The sequence below is a fragment of the Lineus longissimus genome, chromosome 6 (genome assembly GCF_910592395.1).
Source record: "Lineus longissimus chromosome 6, tnLinLong1.2, whole genome shotgun sequence".
NCBI classification, from domain to species: Eukaryota; Metazoa; Nemertea; class Pilidiophora; order Heteronemertea; family Lineidae; genus Lineus; species Lineus longissimus.
This window is the reverse complement of record NC_088313.1, coordinates 19,741,125-19,762,397: the sequence shown is the minus strand read 5'-3', so window position 1 is coordinate 19,762,397 and position 21,273 is coordinate 19,741,125. Positions and strand designations below refer to the sequence as shown.

The 21,273-nt window shown below is 40.3% G+C and overlaps 1 protein-coding gene across 5 annotated transcripts in view; it reads right to left on the bottom strand.

Moving 5' to 3' along the window:
* Positions 1–21,273, bottom strand: part of LOC135488963 (disintegrin and metalloproteinase domain-containing protein 9-like) — a 51,485-nt gene that overhangs the window by 14,323 nt on the left and 15,889 nt on the right. For 4 of the 5 annotated variants that reach the window (XM_064773972.1, XM_064773975.1, XM_064773974.1 and 1 more), the window contains exons 4-12: positions 12,214–12,289; positions 11,368–11,450; positions 3,947–4,062; positions 3,361–3,428; positions 2,996–3,079; positions 2,534–2,605; positions 1,886–2,055; positions 1,486–1,570; positions 989–1,122 (exon numbers count right to left, since the gene is read on the bottom strand). In XM_064773972.1, the coding sequence (XP_064630042.1) occupies positions 989–1,122; positions 1,486–1,570; positions 1,886–2,055; positions 2,534–2,605; positions 2,996–3,079; positions 3,361–3,428; positions 3,947–4,062; positions 11,368–11,450; positions 12,214–12,289 (888 nt within the window). The remainder of the gene's footprint in view (positions 1–988; positions 1,123–1,485; positions 1,571–1,885; positions 2,056–2,533; positions 2,606–2,995; positions 3,080–3,360; positions 3,429–3,946; positions 4,063–11,367; positions 11,451–12,213; positions 12,290–21,273) is intronic. The other variant, XM_064773973.1, reaches the window with a different exon arrangement.

Below are 21,273 nucleotides of genomic sequence, written 5' to 3'. Positions count from 1 at the left end.
AGAGACTCGACAATTATAGCGGCAACAAGCGCGGGAGGGGTGGGGAGTTTTAAGCTGGGAGTGCTCTGGTGGTGCTTTGATGCGAAGGATATAGAAGTGTATATACAAGTTCCAGATTCAGATTTTTTTTCAAAGGTTATCTCCAATATGACAATCTCAGATGTCAGAGAAAATAACTGATATGAAGTAAAGTTTTTTATTATAGTATCACCCCTAATGAAAGGGCCATCTCTCAGGTTATGGGCATGGGTTTGATTCCCAGTCTGTCTACTTGCTAATGTTATAGAGAAAGTGACCCTCTCCGACAGTGTAGGTTACCTCCTACAAACCACAATACCAACATTTTGTATGCTCATTACCACACCATGAAAGCATTCCCATGAAGGAGAACCAGGATAGCCTCAGGACTTGCCCCGGAACCATGGAAAGACATGGACATGACTAAACAAGGAATGGCTCATCCATTTCGAAAATACCTGTCGAAATGGGCAGATATTTTCTAAACTGATGGAACAAGTTAGTGGGCTGTTTGAAATAAAATATAACTATGGATAACATGAATATGAACAAAGCTAAGAATGATAAACAGCATAAAGAAAATCTCTGATGCAACTTTAGGTGGTGCCATATTGCCATCACTGTCATCTGCAAGACATAATGATATTTGTCAGAGCATAAGTTGATAATCCTTGCTATGGAAATAAACTAATTTTACTGAGATGAATCATATTCAACTTCAGGAGTCTGTGTGAAGTTTATAAACTTCGTTGTCAGTGGCAGTAGTTTCTGACAAGGTTTTCTCCAAAACCATCACTTTTCAAAGTGAACCCAATTCAAAAAGTCCTGTTGATTCAAATTGATTCAAATTGCACCTCTTTACACTTGCAGACGGCATAGACAGCAGGCAGAGGAACTAATGCAAGATCACCGCATAAACTGTCCGCTGAAAATACCAAGCATAACATTCGCGAATAATCCGGCATCTTACCCATTGGTGACTGATGTCATAATGCATTGTACGGCAGGACACATGCAAGCACTACTGTCATGTTCCATACCGAAGTTGTGGCCCATTTCATGGGCGACAGTAGACGCAGTGGTCTCTGCATAGCTGTGTTTGTCCTGAAGAGTCGGAACTAAACTATGTACATGTTTAAGGACAATCGTACAGAGGAAGAAGTCTTGAAAAGAACCATTTCTATACTCAACTTCTCTGAAGTCTGGCCTTGACAGACAACATCACTGGCACAACTGACAATTTATACAACATCACCTGTTGTTGGTATCAATTAGAGTCTATTTCTCCTACGGTTGAGATAGGTACATGTATGTCAAAGATGTTATACAGCAAGAAACAAGCCTAATGTGAATGAAAATTGATTGCAAACCATCTTAAACCTTCTCTGTTCAAGCCAAGAAGATTCATGACAGACCAGGTTTTGACACAGTATAAAGGCCTTTGAGACCAGTCAGGCCTATACTCACCATGTTGACTCCACCAGAGTATTGATACGTGCAAATAGGACCCTTCACGGCTTTACCTACGACTCCATCATTGAACACAGCACCCCTGAAGAAGGAAAAGCACTTTACATATAATAATTGCTGGAAATATCTCAATTCCCTGATCTTGTTGTAAGATGCCCATTGATTCAGCATGGACGGAAGGTAATTTTACTGATATATGGTAAGAGTGACCATGCCTTCATGAATGTTCTCCCTTGGCTGTGAATTGAAGCCTCTGTTGAACATTTCATGCACAGGCCTCTGAGATCGCAAAGTCCCACAAGCTGTCGATGGTATGGCTTGTTAGGTCGGGATTGAACTTAGGGATAAGATGCATTGATGGCAGACGCCGGTCTTAAGGATTCGATGTGCTACTTACGTAAGAAGCTGAGCATTATCGTTTTTATGATATGGATTAATGTAATCCTTCCTGTATTTGAGGAAGTTGTTCATGGTCTTCTCCGCATTCTCCACAACATAAATACGATCCGTACTCGTCCATATCTCCACCCCGACAAGGGCAATGTAGATATTCAACGGCCGATATAGCTGGAAGTATAATGAAATACGTCAAAATCATGAAATACTAACTTCTTTCTTGCACCTTCTTCGACAAAGACAGGCAGATGCTGGCCCAATTCTCAACATTAGCTCTGACCAATCCAAGGTAAGTCCTTCACCAACTTCCCAAATTTGGAAGGTTCAAATCTAAAATTGATATTGTGAAGAGACAAATATCTAAATTTTACAAGGTGAGGCTAAGAAAAAGGTCTCAGCTCAATGGTTTCAATCGACTGCCTGATACAGGCCTTTGGGCATCCCGTTACCAAATCCAAGGTCACGATGAAGACTACCAAGGCGATACTGGAAAAGATGGACTTGTGACTGACATCGTGACTTACTGCATTAACTATATTGGTGACTTACTGCATTAACTATATTGGTGACTTACTGCATTAACTATATTGGTGACTTACTGCATTTACTATATTGATGACTTACTACATTAACTATATTGATGACTTACTGCATTAACTATATTGATGACTTCTTTTGTTCTTGCTATCACAGCGTATTTGTCTCTCTTGAAGTTGTCATACTGAAAGTGTGAAAAACATCGGACGAGTTACTTGACGGACGCAAACCGGCTGCAAACCGAAGAATCAAAATAATGGGAGGTTATCTTACACACATACTGTTAACCGCCAAATCTTCACAGGTGTTTCTGACATGAAGTGTTTCGAGGGTCATGAAGTCATGCCAAAGGCATTTGTGTTGCTTCTGTAGCAGTTACTGAAGTGGTCTTAGATCGGAGAAACTAGAGTATCATGATCACGCCCAATGTTTGATTTAACTGATAGTATGTTATGTTTCATGCCCATGAGAGTAAGTCATACCTGTCTTAGATTGGGGAAACTTCATTTAACTATTAGTGTATCATGTTTCAAGGCAAATAGAGGCAAAGGGAGCCGATCGTCTTGAACCTTACCTGTCTTAAATCGTTGACGATATACAACTCAACATATCGACTCTTGGAGTTGCTGTCATAAGGACCATGTATACTTCTCTTCATCTGCAAATATTATGCTAAAAGTCATTGCCATGGAAACCAAAGAACTATCAACAATAATCTGCTAAGTGAGGTAGTGATACAACAATATGCTGCACCGCGAGCTAAAAAGAGGATTTGCCCGCAAAATGTTAGCATCTACGGCAGCAAGAAGAAGATGATAACTTGAGAGGAGGCGAAGAATAACAAGACACGTAGCTTGGTACTGGGATGGCTTATCCCACTTTTCTCATGTGAATATTGCCACACTCGCGTGGCAAATAAGACAGAATGCTAGCACTTACTCTTATATGATTATGAACTTCTCTGCCCATTTGATGTGCCATGTGGGGTGAACCATGGTCTTCCACACCTGAAATGATAACTTTAGAAGTCAACCAGAAGCCTTGACTTCCCTAATGCAGGCTACAAATTGTGATATTTCCAACAGTTTTTAAGGCGTACACATTGGAAACTTAACCAGTCTTTAAATCTTCTTGGTAGTATTTATACCCCGTGTGGAGAAACAGAAGTAGCATCGATTTCATAAAGATATTATAGGATGTTACACATCTTGCACATGAAGTGCCCACTTAGGATCAACCCGACAGCTACCATCTGCTAATTCATCAAACCTTGCTTGATTAGTTATGTTTTGCAATTAAGAAAGCAGATGTTCGATAGGCTATGCGTTCATGAAGCAACCTGTTTATTAACCCCTTTGCACAGGATGGCAATAAGAATCAAACATTTTTGGTTTGCAATGCGAAATATATTACACTGCGAAGAGGTTAAATCTGCTCTTTATTCATCCAACCTGAGGCTGGGGGGGGGGGGGGGTTAGGGTGGTCAGGTCTCCACTGGATCCCCCTCCGAGGGAGTAGCACTTACCACATGAGGAATTGGTCTCCTTCCTATCCACTTCTCTGAACACATAATGCTTGCCATGGCTGCTCTCATTCATGGGATGGATGTAGTAGATTTCATGGCCAGTGTCAACCATACCGCTGCAAAATACAATCATCGTATTATCAACAACTAGAAAATGAAATATAGAAGACAGAGTTACAGTGAGGCAAAGGCACTGACTTACTAGACTATCCGTCTAGTAATCTGTCGTGGTCAGAGTCAGAACGAGACACTTCCCACGGCGAGGTGAGTCAACGAAGATTTATTGCCCTCATCGGAAGCCGGAGGTGCAGATTCGCTGTCTGTGTGCCAACACTGTCAATACACGCAAACCTCCCTCGCGAGACTCAAGCAGCATATTTGACGAAGGTACGGTAACAAATTTACTCGGTGGTATCCTGACAGCATGACTAAGAACATTCTTGGGAAAGGTGTGCTCAAGGGGCACGGTGGGCCATAAGTAATGAGAACATATGACTTCTCAAATTGGCCACCTGATAAAATTCTATGATTTTCGGGGGCATGGTATGATATACCATGAAGCATCGATAAAATGATATTGTCGCCAGTTCAAAATGGAGTGCAGATTGGTGACAATTCTCAAAGCAAGCATTCTTCCCTGTCAAGTTTCACAGATGTCCTTCCGAACTTTCAGCGACGATATGTCATACACACTGCCAGGATCATGAACTGAATAATCTGGCACTGCCAAATTCCCGTCCTCAAATCTCTCATCCTTTTTACATATGGTATTACTGATGATTATGGGAGTAAGCTTCTGCACAGGACTCTCCTGGTAGAAAACACAGCAAGCCCGACCTCACCAGGGCACAAAGAACAGAAGACAAAGATTCAAGCCTGGAGCTTTGATGAAACACAGCTCAAACTTCAAAGCAACAATGACCACACTCTCGCATCAACCATTTTCAGATAAATCACCAAAACAGAAAAAATATGATAATGAAACTGCCACAGCCATTTGAATGGAATGACAATGTGAGGACAGCTGCCACATAGAGGGTTTTGTTGGGAGGGTACCCGTTTTCAAAAGAGTCAACATAATGTGAAATTTGGCAGCAAAAACGATCCCAGACGTACCAGTAGCTTGATAAATGTTTTGTACAGTTTATGTTTGTTGGGTGGCACATGTCAACAATTTCTCTTTATTTCTTTGGAAAGCGTGTATCACTTTCGATGATGGCTTGTTTCTCCTCTACTGGCTCGTGCCATTTCCAGCCAGTGCTAGTTTCCAGGACAGCCATGTTCTGTGTACTGAATGAAGTTGTGCTGTACCCCGGCAACTGATGTGGAATCAGCTATTGGTCTGCATACAGGTTTTTAATGCAAGTACTGGCAGTGGTACACTCAAATGCCCTATGATAAGTATCTAGAGATAATCTGTTCATCTTTTGGGACGTTAAATGTTGAATGAGGACATACATGTACGACTGAAATAGACTGATAAATCATCCCATTAAGCCAATTTTGTTGATGACCTAATTGGGGTAATGGAGCTGTCAATCAAATGACATACATGGCTAGAAATGTTGGTAAACAATGTCATGCTGTGGTAGGTCAAAAAGATACTCTGGTTCAACAATATTTACTATCAACTGACACAAAGGCTTAGCCAAAGCATGATGAAATATGGTAAAATACTATTAAACATTTCAAACTTGAAAACTGTTACGAATACAATATATGATGAAGGTTATAATGAGTTGGATTTCGGACCAGCTATGATGTTATCATGACCTGGATTGGACAGGATGCTCTCTCAATGGAGCTTACTGGCGACAGATGGGGAGATGACCTCATCTTTGAGAATAGACGAAAAGCTCAGCATGATATCAAAAATTTAAGGCAGTCTAAAGATTGTCACGCATTCGTATATAAAAAGAAATTTTCTGCATTTTTGGGTTTATAATAAAGTATGAATTCTGATAATTGCGAAAGATATTAGAGACTCTGTGTGCTTGTACCATCCAAATTTTGTCAATATTTTACGAAGACACAAAGCGGGGCTCTTGACATGAAGAGGTCACAAATGATCACGTTCAATTTCAAAACTGTTTTGAATGCGGATGACGGAAATGACAAATTGAATATCATTCCACGAGAAAACTATCAGCCTTATTTGGTTTATTCAAACAACCCAAAGAATGGCAGTTTGCAATCTTTTGAATCACGCACAAGAGATTACAGAACCACCAATCCCGATTAGAATCTCGACAGATTTGGATTTTTAAAATATTGAAATGAAATGAGGCGGGCCTACCAACAAAACCGTCCATTAGCTAATGTGAGATTATATAGTCTAGCCTCAGGGAATATGGAGGAGTTAGGGTTGTCAACTGAAATAATTGCACTAGCCTATTCAGATTTGATATACTTTTACTTTGAAAGTTGTGTCCATGAGCCCGAGATTTCCCTGAAAGTTTGTCCGACCATCATTTGCCGACTGAACCAAAGTGTCATTAAGAATGAGTTGGCAATGCCCGAAATACATCACTTTTTTATCCAAATCCTGTGTGGCAAACCTCATTTCTCAACAAAGGATAATTTGCAATGTACCATTGGAGAAATAGGTCACCAAATGAATTGATATTCAATAATTAATGTGTGGCAAGCTGATGGTTTATATTCGTGTCACCCTTGGTTGGCTGAACTCTAATGAGGTTGCATTCGACAACTGTACACAGCATGCACAGGTAGATTGTGGCACTTGGGACTGACCCATGTAGAAGCGTGTAGATTTATGAATGGACAAAGTTCAGTGGTTAGGTTAGCCATGATTTTTTGTATTTCTCTTCATGTTTTCAGCCGACACATTCAAAACTGTATGGATCCATAGTAAAGATGAAAGTACCAATTATATCTCTAATGTCAATACTAGAAAACATCACCAGATGCTGACCCTAAAATGTGTAGGCCACTGGTAGACAGTATAAATCATGAAAAATAAAGCTGTATATAGCTTCTAGACAATAGCATCGATTACTGAAATAATGGGCTGCATGATGAGTCAAGGCGGGATAAATAAAGACTCTCTAAGCTATTTTAGGGACCCATTTGTAAATGGCAATAATAAGCTCCATTAGGTGTATGGCAAATGTCATAAAATAGACACAACATTAGGCCAGATCGGATGTTATTCCTGCTATCATTTCAGAGTGGAGTCAGTTGATTAGTCTCACCCCTGAAGGGACCAGCCAGATTTGGATCACAGGGACCCCCTTAGTCTCACTACCTCAATCTAGGTGCCTGGCAAGAAGGCAGTTTGTACCCCATCTTGTGGCTAACCAACCGGCTGCATCGTAAAGAGCTACCAACGGGGCTCGAACCATCGACGTTCTGTTCTGCCAGGTGAATGCTCAACCATTTGTGTATAACTAAGTGTCTCTCATTCCTTTTCTTAGACAGTCTTAGATAGGTGGAACTAGAGTAACTCTGATTCCCTTGCATCTTTTAGACCAGAAAGAGTTAAACCTGTTTATTCAACACAAGCAGATCTTTCAGGAGTGTTTGAGCCTAAACCAGATCATTGATACCTAGAAATGGGCAAATCTTTATCCTGTGGAATATTTTGCATGTTATGGGAGGTATTGATGGTGGATTTGGTGGTGCAGAGACTAGCTAATATTGGGATTACTTGGGATTCTCTTGAAAGGAATGGAGAAAGTAATAATGAGTAGCATATCCAATGTGGCCAGAGATCTGATGAGTTCCCTGAAGTTGCTGAGAAACCAATATATCTGCCAGTGTCAATTACATGCTGCTCACCTTGCATGTGATTATATGATAATCATGGCAGTTCAGAGGATCGTCAACAGAGCTCAGGTTTTAGGAGTCTCAAGCTCAATTCTGGGATAAGGGCTGCATATCAGATAGCAAGAGATCTGTGAATAAGCCAATAAGAGATGCCAGGGAAGGGCCAATTACGTGCTCCACCCTTTGGACCATTTAGTCAAAGACAGAGAACAATGACTTGGCATTGAGATCAAACCACTGACAAGGCCATTCAACTATAACCCTCTATGCACCAACAAGACTACAGACTAGAAAGTCCAAAAAGCTAAAAAACCAAGAAACTAGATTGTCAAACAATTTGTTTCCGAGATTGGATAAGTTCTAATCAGTCCTCAGGATTTCCTTGAGAGGGTCACACTCACAAAGTCTGCATGAATCAGTGAGCCAACAGAGGAAGTTTGCAGTTTGACCGTTCAAAAGGAAGTAACAAATTCCTCAGGAAATGTACCAATTGGAATGAATTTCCCCTTAAGCAATTTTATGTGGAGTGGGACTTGAGATTTTATTTCCTTTAATTAAAGTATCAATAATGACTTCTGCACAATGAATTTCTAATGAAATGAGATGCATTCTCCCTAGACATATGTCCTAACAAGTTTAGAACCTTCTAGCTCAAATAGAAACAAAACATGCCACCTATCGGTGATTTATTGAAATCTGACCTCTATGACCTTGAAAGTAGGTCAAATCAAAAACCTGAGTAACCATTTCGGAGCATTTTCAGTCCTTTCGAAAGGAACTACCAAGTTCCTGCAATTGCAAGCCATTTGTCATCATTCACTGACCCCGATTTGACATTGCGTGTAACCCGATCACTTTCACAGGATATTCGTAATCAGTATTTTAATGGAATTATGCAAATTTTGCTAATACTTTTCAGGTCTGCAACCTAATAGCTTTAATGAATTATGTGTACTCATGTCATGCAGGAATTAATGATGCATTAAATGAAATCCTCATTGTCAGGTTGTCTTTGTAAAAATCTTTTAGCGGACATAAACTTGGAGGTGGGAAAAGCTGCAAAGAAAATGAATTATGATGCAGATCGAGATGCATTAGTGTGATTGCACCAAGATTTTTTTACCAGCAGTCAATTCATGGTGATCTAAGTAGCTCTATCAGTCTCCTTCTTCCCGGGGAGACTGGTCGTCTCCTTCTTCCTGGGGAGACTGGCATCCTTAGCCCTGGTAGGCAACAAGTCTAGGAGAAAAAACTCTGAAATCAAACCAGATGGTCAGAGCTTGTCAGTTGGACAATGGCAATCAGACTCGAAGGCTAAAACCCCGAAATGAAGCCTGATCGAATACGGAGCGCACTGGCCAGGTGTCTAACTGCCAACTCTAGTCTTGCTGGTACATATTCTATGGCAAGAATATCCAGCCTTGCCGATACACCTCATCATAGTTAGGAAAACATTAGCAAAATGATCCTTGTAACGTATTAAAGCAAAAGAACCTCTGTTTGAGAAATCTTCCCTGTTTTACTATTTGTATGTTTTTTGCTGAAGGGCAGGACATGGCTCTTAGCATGGTATGGCAAAATGTTGAAAAAGTGAGAGTGTTTACAACACACAAGCAGAAGAAGTCCAAGGTTCCAAGGTGTTTTCAACATTTACTTTTCGTACAATTTCTGCCAAAGCTTGATGCAGTGCACCTGTGGAAAGATTACAAACAGCGGGTAAAAAGCGATCTTTATGCAGCAGTTTTGAACATCTATGAGCGAGAGGATGCTGAAAGATGAAAGGTGTTCATTGAGGATTCACCCCTTGAGAGCTGAGACTGAAGACTACCTGACTGATAGAACACTGTGATTCATTTTGATCTACAAGTCATTTTTGAATCTTACAGTGCTACAGAAGTTCAAAATTCTGAAAAAAAAGTGAAAAAAATATTTGGACTTAGAAATTTTTTCCATCTTTTTCATAAGTTCAAAATTCTGAAAAATTTTCAAAGTCAAAAACTTTTTGGGACTGATGATGTTTCTTCATATTGAACAGAAAAAAAAAGTGAAACAAATATATGGACTTAGAAATTTTTTCATCTGCAGCATGACAAATTTGCCGGAAAGGACCCCAGAGTTGAAATAGGGGCAGCCCAAGACAGCCTTACCCAAACACTCTTGATGTGATCGCACTGAGTCAGTATTTCTCACATACAGAAATAATTCAAGATTCATGAGATGAAATAAAATGATCGCTGGCAACAACCATTTTATCACTGATCTCTCAGGTGAAGAATTCCCCCGATTTTTTTATTTCTCAAGTTTTCAGCCTCATGCAGTTTCTCTGCGCTGGCGGTGCACCGCACTATCTTTTTGATAAAGAGGTAAATTTGCCAGCTCAGCAGGTTCTAAACCAGGCATGCAAATACCGCAAACGCTGAGATCCAACTGGGTGGATAGGGTGTGAATAACCGCACTGCATTGGAATCAGTAGATTCTGCTGGTTCGATGCCTGGTAGCTCCACCAGACCAAGATGAGATCGTGAACAAAATGCATGATTCTTTCAAGGAGCAATTTCACACAACATTGACTGCCTTTTTTACATGACTGAAGTATCTAGTTACTCTAGCAACCAGATAAAGGTCACACTGACCTATTTCTACGGGTGGGTACCAAACACCCCAGCCTAGTTCCCCACAACTTCTATCACAGAATCTTTTGAAAAACTTTCTACCCCGTCTTGATGTTCCCACTCACCACTATCAAGGCATTGCATGGTATTAAGTCAGTTGCCTTGTAATCCAGGAGAAGATGTTGACCCTTCACACCACCACCACCAACACTGACAGAGTTTTCAGCACTATTCACTTAACCAGCCTCCTACAAGTCTTTCAGCATTTCCTTTCAAGTTTCAGCTTTACCCATTCTCCATCTCTCTCAGCCTTATAACCATTCACTCTACCAGATATACCAGGCGTAAGCTGAGAGAATGAACCTGCCGCAGGATGTGTCATCACTATTCTTTACTCCAACACAGGATGACTCATGTTATTCTCGCTTTAAACTCCTTCACAACACATTTTCAGCAGATGATGAAGAAGAGGAAAGAGTTCACGTGATTTCAACTTCACACTGCAGTTTGTGGAGCAGAACTTTCATCAATACAAGCACACATCCCTGGCAAATCTGGCTGCAGAATGTGCTGAAACTCTCTCAAGAAGATTACAGCTAAACCCCTCTCCTGCTGCACAAACTCCTCATTGATAGAGGATTTCTCTCATATTGGACAGCAAACCCTTGACAACGGAAGGCAAAACAATGATGTTACCACATACATAAAATGTATGCTCTTGATATACTGACCTAACATCATCATTTTGTCATCCATGGCCACGAGTGCTGTCCAATGGCGGCGATTTCAGCATCCACACAAAAAACCAATCAAAGCTGAAGTTTGGGCTCAGATCCCCCTTAAAGTCGGATGAGAACTACTGATGCACATAAGGGGACTACAGTGCACACACTGAAGATAAAGATACTCATATTGAATACTTAGCACGCTTCTGTTAGTCTGCCGGCTGCCTTTTAAAGCTGGTAATTTTCATAATAGATTTCCTTTGAGGATGTTCAGAGTTGGGAAAAATGGTCTTACCTGACACCGTCACACGTGCTGAGCGCAACGATCGATTCTGGAATGCCGTGTACCCTCCCATGGTAGTAACAGTGGGTATATGACTGAAAGGAAGGAGACGCGAACATTAGGCAACTGGGAACATTTCAATCTCCAGAAATTTTGCATTAGACTCTAAAATCGTGAAAATAAAACTGTTGTGAACGTCTAAACGGCCTACATTGACTAGATCTGCTAAACCTACCAGTTGAAACCACAAGGGAGCAATAATCGTGGTATTACATCACACAGGGGAGTTATGACACACTCAAGTTGAGAAATTGGCAACATTATGATAAATTTTATCAAAAATATTGATATCATCAACATTTTGTAGCATGATGACTAAGTCCTTTTACATGTGGATGGTTATTTTACAATAATTGCATAAAAACACATAAAAAATGTTCATCAACATCATTCTCTCACTGGAGATGAAAATTTCCAAACCCACATACCACCAATTTTTGATAACAGCTATTAAGCCATCTTACTAAAGCAACACCCTTTGAGTTCATTCTAAAATGCTGATAAGGCCAACATATTAGGCAACTTGGTTTCTGCAGGCGAAGATCACCCACCCCCTCTCTCCGCCCCCGCTTAAATTTACACCATGCGAGTGTGAAGTATCAACAGGTCCTAAAAGGTCTGGCATATACATGTAGCCATGTTTTGTTCAGAACTACTGAATTTACACTTGGCACCAGACCCTTGATCGTCTGATGGCCACCAGGAGGAGGGGGGCAGGGTCTACCGTAGCTCTGTTGGACATATTTGAGGTCATCGATTTGAAGGACAGGGCCGGATGTTGTCATAACAAGAACTTACATGATCTCGTGGTCGGTGGATCACCTCTCTTTCACCTTCAAAATGTTTTTCAATATACTTTTCAGAGATCAGCTCACTGGAAAGATAAATTTGATACACACTGTTAGAAAACGTGGGAAATATCAAACATACAGATGACGGTCCTTGCAGAGAGACAACGCTTCCTTCTCCTTGCACATGAACAGTGTAATGAGATTTATCCTTAACCTATGACAATCAGATTCCAAACCAACATACTTCAAAGATTTTATGCAGTATCATTTTGATAGCGATATACAGATATGATGCGCTAAATGCACACAAATCTGACATTAAAGTTGCTTTCTTCTGCCTTCACAAACTTGATCATGCACTTTGTAAATCTATTCATCTGATTTAATTAAACTCACAAAGCAATTTTCTTTTCAACTCAGAAATGTATACATCATTGTACTATGGTGTACAAGAAAACTGTTGAAGTTGACCTGAAATTACATTAAGATCCAAGGCATTTGGTGATCAAAAAGCCCTTATGTCGATTTGTATCAAAGTCATTTGATTTGTGCTACAAACACTAAATTTGCCTGGGGGTAATGATGAAATACTGCATCAGGTTTTGCTAAAATGGCAGCTCAAAGAGTTGGTCATCATAAGGACACTTCTTGAACTGCCCAACTTGAACTGTAGAGGTTTGATGATCATAAGCTGGCATTAGGGCAACTCAAAGGAGAATCCTTAGAACCAATAAAGCAGCCGTAGCCAGTATTAGTAGTATACCCTTATACTTTTTGTTGCAGAAGGGGATATACGGTAGGAGTGACTGCTTGTCAGAACTACTTTATAGTTAAGAGTTCCCATGGAAAGGGCGGTTTAGATCTGGTGAACATTTGAAAGTGTCTACAAATGGTTGGTTGATTCACTGCGCTGTCTTTTTTCAAAGCTGATTGACCAACCAGTCATGGACAAACCTATCGAAGTACAAAGTATCGTACATGTTTGTGAATTATCGACTGACGACTTGAACCTTTCTACAAAGCATAGTAAGCTCATGTTGATTATTGACTGAGGTCTTGTTGTTCTGCCAATTGATTTTGCTATGCCAACACAGAAATTGCCCTCGGGGCATCACAACCTTTGCATGATGACGTCAGATGATTTGTCCTACTACTGATTGATTCCGATGTGAGCTATTATGAAATATGAGTGTTGGCTCCTTTGGACTCGACATGCCACCATCAACAAGCAACTATTTAGGTAGCTTTTTTAGCCAGTCTAACTATGGATAATTATCCATGAAGAGAAGAAGTAGCACAACCAACAAATCCAACTTGAGGAGGAACAAAATATCAAAACATGGCATTTGACATTTCTGTCGTCTACTCCCACAGAGGTCAAGAGGACACTAGCACATCACCATGGTTTCTAAAGCTCTCCAATAACAGAATCATCAAACTGTACAAATTACTACATTCCACTTTTTACGCATCCCAAGGCTGCATAACGTGATCTAAATGTCAAATGCCATATCTAGTTGAGAAATATTGATGAAACTCGAAATATCTGCGTACTATGAAATGATATAATGATTTGGTAACGTGAAGTTGTAACAATAGGCTATTACTGGTGTAAGGTATGTTTCATGCGATCGTTTTGAAGATATCAAATATTGATAGGGGTCTGCTTTTTCTGCCATCGATTTCGCTAAATGGCATTCTACACAATGTCGACTTTTATGTCAATATAGTTTCATATCAAACATTGTATAGAAAACCTTTACTAGTCCATTTATGTGATGGGGTCAAAGGCTTCAATTTGTGCTGTGATGTGCAATAAAAAGATCCCTTATCATCTTAAAATGACCAAAAAAGTCTCAAACTTACTAAAATTTTGAAAATCTCAAAGCGACCAAAACTGTTCAAAATCTCAAAATCACAAATAATTTCAAAAATTTCAAAAAACGACCAAAACAAGTAATCGCTGGGTGTGATATTGATCACAAACCACAGTGATGAACCATTCTTGTCGCAGGCACTACAATTATCATTGCACACAAGCAGTTTTTGTTGCATCCAATTATGATTGCAGGTCCCAGCGACAAAAATCACTTGCTGGCGGGGCGCTTCACACGACAAAATAGAAGAAACGGACCTGTTGTAAACAGAAAGTTTCAACGGTTTCTTTTAAAATGATACGAGATCAAAGCAACATGATTTTAGATTATGGCAAGATGCGCAGAGATGAGACACGAGAAAAAAATTGTTTGATGTCTCCAAGATGAAACACGAATTGGAGATGTTTGTGTATCTGGATACAGACTGAAATTGACATGGCTTAAAACAGAAAATACAGCCGAGTTTCATTTTTTAAATTTCAGTGGGATTCGGTTATGTTGACAAGTCAGGTAAAGTCGGACAGAAATTGCATCATAAGCTATTATGGGATGTATAGTGGAGGTGGAGCGGAACTAAATTTTTGCGGTTGAAACCGTGGAACTGTTTGATGGATGAGGAACTGCTTGACGCAATGATTGCAAGATGGCCTAAGTTACCATTTTGAAGTGTCAGAGTTTTTTGGGCACTTTGATTATCCTACCTTAGTATACTGTAAACTCTTTTATTTCTGGTCCCTGTATGTTTGCAAAAACATCCTTTCAGATTTTGCTTCCTTCTACAAATGGCTGCACTTTCCAATGATGAAACAATTATTTTAAACGTTTTTGCACCCCTAACGTTTGCAATTGTACCCTCTTCTTGAAAATCACAAAATATTGCGCTCGCAATAACAAAGGGGTTTACAATGTTCCCAGGAGGCTCTGTAACGATAGTCTTGCAACAGGAACTATATATCTCTATCTTCTGTGTCCATTTCTTTCTGCTTCAAGACCTCCAGCGAAGGAGAAAATGTCAAACGAGAGATGACAAAGCCAAGAAAACCAATTACCTGCTCATAGCAATGAAATACTTAACTTTTATTCGTAAGATTTTGCATGCCATTGGAGCTTTTCCCAAAGCGATGTCAAGAAATGTTCTTCAACATTGCGATAGATACTTTAAACTTACAAATGAGGATTTGCTGGCAATAGGTTTGTCTGATCACATTGTTGAAGGAATTCTTCACATACTTGCCTGTTTGAGCTAATAGTTTTAGCTAAAAAAGTTCTGATATGACGAAATATTAAACCAATACCATCAGAAAAAAATATCATTTAACCTATAAAATGGGAATCACGGCCTATATAATGACGTCACTGAATTCCCAACATCAAGCAAACCCCTCTAGCTAATCCCATACTTTTATTTGAGCTTACATTTTTGCTGCCTTTTTGGTACCAGAAACATTGTGATGACGACAATTCCCTTCAAAGATAGTCATTTGACATTAGTAGGGGAATCTCCGTGGTTCTTGTTACAAACTTTGGAACCAACATGAGCCAAGGGAGATCAATAACATCACAAATAGTGTCTCAGATACTCCTACTCACTGACGCCATCTTCCTCTTCGCCTTATTTCATCTGGCCGCAGCATCAGATAGAACGACTCGGCAATATGTGAAGTAATTTGAGGCCCCAAAGTTTGGGAGCATGACTGGGTTTACTGGGCTCATGGATTCATCAAATTCATGCAACATAGGCAGGAAAGAATGGTTTCATATCCTCCAAATGACCACTCTATATCTAGCCATGTTTTTGCATTTTCCCCACTCTGATTAACTCCCATCAAAAGAGCAGTACCTACTGTCAGATCAAATGATAATGGCATTGCAATACACGGAAAAGATGCTTTCCAAGTGACCACCTTTTATCAACAGTTCCCGCAAACACCTACAAGCTTTCGCAGAACGCACATGACACCCTCCAACAAAGGCATAATCCCTCATATGCAGGATCAAACACTTGTGAAAAAAGACTCCAAGTCTATAAACGAGAGTAATTCCAGTAACTACTTTCAAGCAGAAGGTATTCCCACACACTTTCTACGATACACCAACGTGTCAACCATCAGATTCGTGCATTAGATACCTGTTACCTCTGAGAAGATGAAAGACTGAAAAAGACTCAGTGAATCTAGGGTAGGCAGAGTGATTCTGGAGTACCACCCAATTACGAAAGAAATTCCAGGAACAACTTTGAAGCATTCCCACATACTTTCTTCCATGATGTCAACAAACTGGTGGAACCATGCATTGGACTTCAAGCTTCCACCTGTGGGTGAGTATTGATGGACTAAATAGCCAACAGGCTTGGAAGAAAGGCAGCAGGGTCTTGGCAAACATTGACATCACCGCAGGGATTCTCGGAAATAAGATATGAAATCCCACATTCTACCCACGTCCTTCCATCTTCATAGGATCATCAGGTGAATAACCAATAAATTGCAATGTGAAAGAATCTCAACTTGGAATTGTCTCAATGGATCTGGGGCTCAATCATCATATTATTTGTGTGGGAAAGATGAAGTAAACATCCACTTTTTGGGAGCCTTTTCTCCAATTGTGAAATTTTCTTCACTGATTTCATTCTACTGACTTTATTCTGTTTGGTGGTTGTATCTCAGAGGGAGTACATGCAAGCTCTTGTAAAGGAGTGCCTTTGCCTCAGCTTCTTCTTTATTCAAGGACATTTCTGATGAGAATGTTTGCATTCTTTGAATGTGAAACTTCTCACCCATAGTGGTGGTTTGGCTGCCCACAGCAACAGCCCTGCTAAGTTCACTGACAGAATGATGTTGTCATGTCTGATAAGGAGAGATCCCGGGGAGAGGGAGAGAGTCCTCGAGAAAGATGGTGCCATGGTGGGTTTTGAGGTCAATTCATCAGGTTGGTTTCAGGGGAAGATGTGAGCACCCCTCTGCCTCTCCTTGGATCTGCCACTGCTGATGGAGGTTGTGCCATACATTAAAGAAGCAATGATAACGTCTGGGTTTTGGGTAGACTAAAACATGAAGATATTTGACAGTCTGTCGTGTGGCACCACCAGACCTTGATGCGTTAATAAAAACAATTCATCATATACTAGTAATAGGAAAATCTATATGGAAAACAAAGCTCACACCTCAACCTCATACATCCCAGATGCCATGTACATCAGTGTGTAGTAGAATTATTGATCAGGTTCTGGCTCTAGAACACATCATTTGCCTGAACAAGCTCCCCGAAAATGTCGCAAATGGTTCAGAATGAGTAAAAGCGTATAAAAATTGTCTGAGGTTAGGAAAGCTACCGCGTCCTTTCCTGCTTACATGAGGGAGATGAACACCAGTCGGCCAAAGCAGCGTGGGTTTAAGTTTGCTCCTTATTGGTGACGTCCATCATTTCCCTTGACTCTTCCTCTGATGCCCTTTTGTTTGGCGAAAGAATAGCATGGCTGACATCTTCAAATCATCAAAGCCAATGAAAACAAAGGGATCTTTTTGTACAATGTACATGTAAGTCTGATGTACATGCACACCAGCACCATGGGCAAAGTAAATTTATCGATTTTCCTCTCAGTATCCATTTGATCCGACTTTGTATAAACAGGTTTATATATCCTAAAGGAATCTATAGAATATCAATGTAAGGTCGGGGTCCAGTGACCTTTGTATCTGTTCAATGCAGAGGATCTCCATCCCTAGGTGGAGTCTATCCACTTCATTTTCACTTTTAGGAGATTAAATATTGAATAACTCTACAGCGACAGGGCCAATTATAAGAAACTCGTCTCTTCTTGAGAAGTTGTAGAAGTACACTTTGCAGACCTCTACCCTTTCATGTTTGATTCTTCAGTCCACTGGCATCAATAAGTCTGTAATATTGGTTGGGATCTAATTGACTCATAGTTGTAATTTGTGTCAACTTAAACTTTCAGAGTCCCTCAAACTCACTGGCATGCTTGTCTTTCAAGCAGCTAATTCAAGTAATGATCTTCAAGGTAAATCAATGGCAGCAGAATCAGCTACCAACAATTGGTTCTTTTAAGACCTTTCAAATTCTAAATATAATAATACGAGTCTTATATAGCGCAGTATCCAACCATTAACTGGCCGCTCAAACACTTGGTACTTTCAATATAAGGTGGTTAACTTCTAGGGTGTTCATTCCACCACTTCCAAGGCCACACCAGCCACAGGCATTATCGTTTCAGCTGAAAATTTCAAAGTAACCTGCACATTTTTAAAAGCAACACCCAATAATCATTACTGCATCAATAATATTGTCAGCACAGAGTATACACCTTAACAACTGCAGCTCTGGTGGTAATGAGACCAGACATAGCGTCTATCGATTCACTACCGGTACACAGTTTACCCACACAGTGCTAACTCAATAGCTGTGTAGAGATGTAACCAGACGGTGGACTCGTGACTGTGGCTACCGAAAGCACGGGAGTCAATATCACTGATATCACGCTATCGTTTTTCAAAGCTTGATACACCTGCTATTGTAAGCAGTAAATTTGTATCCCGGGTTATAGTTCTGACCCAGACTCACTGAACTCTGTATCCTGGGTGAAAGTTCTGACCCAGACTCACTGAACTCTGGGTCACAGATCGATAGAATGGCCGAAGGTGAGAGAAATGCGATTTGCAATCAGTTGCACGGTTCTCCGAATTGAAACAGAAGTGAGGCGGTTAACACCGGGCAGTTACTTGAGATCTTGGTAAGGGAGGTGTAAACTAAGAGTTACTAGAATCCTCTATTTTCAGAGCTATGACAATAGCATGTCGCTTTCACCCTCAATGATATGACTTCAGTTCAGACATATTGACATTTCTCAGACTTGATCGATTCGTATACCATGATAATCTGACGGGATGCCATGGACTGGAGCATAATTCATACTGATATAACTGTAACCAACGATATAATACACTTCCATTTCTATTAATAATCCCCCCCCTCCCCCGCCTAGTCGCAAAGACCAACATTTAATCAAGATACATGTATGTCTGGAGAGAAGACAGCCAAGACTCATGCCCCAGAGATGACCAAGATGGATGGAAAACTCATCAGACATGATGGGTCTGAACTTAAAAGTCCGCTACCCAAAATCTGGTAGCCAAATGCTGGCAGCGCAACATAAAAGCATTCTATTTCTTGTTGGGATGTGATTGATCCAAGGATCTGGGTAAAATGGCAACTTATTATTGAAATCCATACGTTCTTCCCAAAGTTAACGAAGACATTTGGTGGTTTACGGTATGCTTCCCATAATGCATTGCAATCACCAATATTCTCCCCTGCGGCGCCAGCAGGCAGACTATATTAAACGGCAATTATTGGCTTCATCCTTATCAATGGATATAATACTGATACGGGGTATTATCATTATGGTGGCTAGTCAGGCAGTAGCCTAATCATGAAGGTCAAGGGTTCAAAGGGATGTTGACAGATCAATTACACATCAATCAATGTAAACCTTGAACCCCCTGGACCGGGGGGGGGGGGGGGGGGGGGAATAACATACACTCTGTCAACACTTGACTTTTTTCTAGGGCCAGGAATCGTTACTACAATATACTTAGTGAAAATTATCTGAAATGAAATGGCCAAGGGGTCACCACACATATTACACAAATCTACTGTTGCCTAAGACTGCCTCATGTCACCAGTCAAGTAGCCTACTGCCTACATGTACATAGACTACTGAAACTAATTACTTTGCAGCCAGACTATAATATTTATTCCAATTGGGGTAATCGATCATTGTTTTTACACCTTTGTGTGTCAGGATTGATGGAGCATATTGTAACAACTCATGACTGAGAACACCCGGATTGAAATCAACAAAACGTTACGATATCAGCGAGATGAAACTAAATATAACCCATGACAATGCACCCAATATACTTCAGCAAAAGACAGTAGTCTGATGCACCCAGCAGTCCTCCAGGCAGACACCAGTACATGAAATGATAAAATTTATGAGAAAAGTGGCAATTAATCTTCCCTGTATCCTGATGAGGCCATCCAACATATCTGCCTGACACAACCATAACAAATCATTTTAATACAGTTATGTCGTAATTATATGCTATTGACTCTAGGTCGCTTATAGGGGTCCTCAGCAGGTCACACTGTACTCAAAATTATACATTAGTGCCAGCCTGGCATTATCATCTCAAGTGACTTCCCCTTTAAGTCATATCTATGACTTGTACGTATAAAGATATTAGAAAATGCTAACACAAAAGTAATTTCAAACAATACCAATCACCTGCTCAACAAAGATGCAAAACAGTTGGTAGCCAAGGCAACGGAAGATATTCTGTTGTTGTTGCATGGATTTTCACGAGTTCATCTTCAACAGATATTTGCTCTCGAAACGAGAACGTTATTGGATGTATATTTTCAACTTGGGAACACTGTCTAATTGGCTCAAGAAAGGATGAAATTCTCGTAGGTTTCAATCAAGTACTAAACCATACATGTACATGCACATTTAGAGGAGAATATAGGCCCCAGGATTTAAACAAGTTGGCATGAACCAAAGAAATGAGTACCAATACAACAGGAACTAATCAACACATACAGATGGATACTTCAATGTAAGGTGAAACTCAGTTTCCAATCAATAGATGCCTAAACTCAAAAAGATTTGCAAAGTTCATTCACGACCGTGTTGGCCAAGATCCCACACACATAAAGCACAGAGAAATGTACATGATCTTTAAACCAACTTATGATGCTATTGACCACGAGTACTTTCACCCACGGTGTACATAGGCCCTGGGCGAAAATCACAAATAATACAAATGAACACTGTCGTCGATGTTGCTATGTTACAGAGTTCGATACGTGGCAAACTCCCAAGATTCAATCCGCATCCGAACTGTCATGTCGGTTTCTGCTGCAAAGTGATTTTCATATACCCTCTGCTTCTAACCCGCTATTTTAATTGAAGTTGAAACCACGTTAAAGGCAACATGACCCGTCTCGTGAGACTCATAACAACTTTAAATGGAGTCGGAATCCAGGCTCCACTCAGGTAGGCCTACTAATTACACTTGCTATCTTGAACCTTTCAACTTAGCCATTTTTGAAGTCATTGTGTCTGTTCGCTGAATGTGCTTGATGTAACTTACAGAAATACTATCATCATT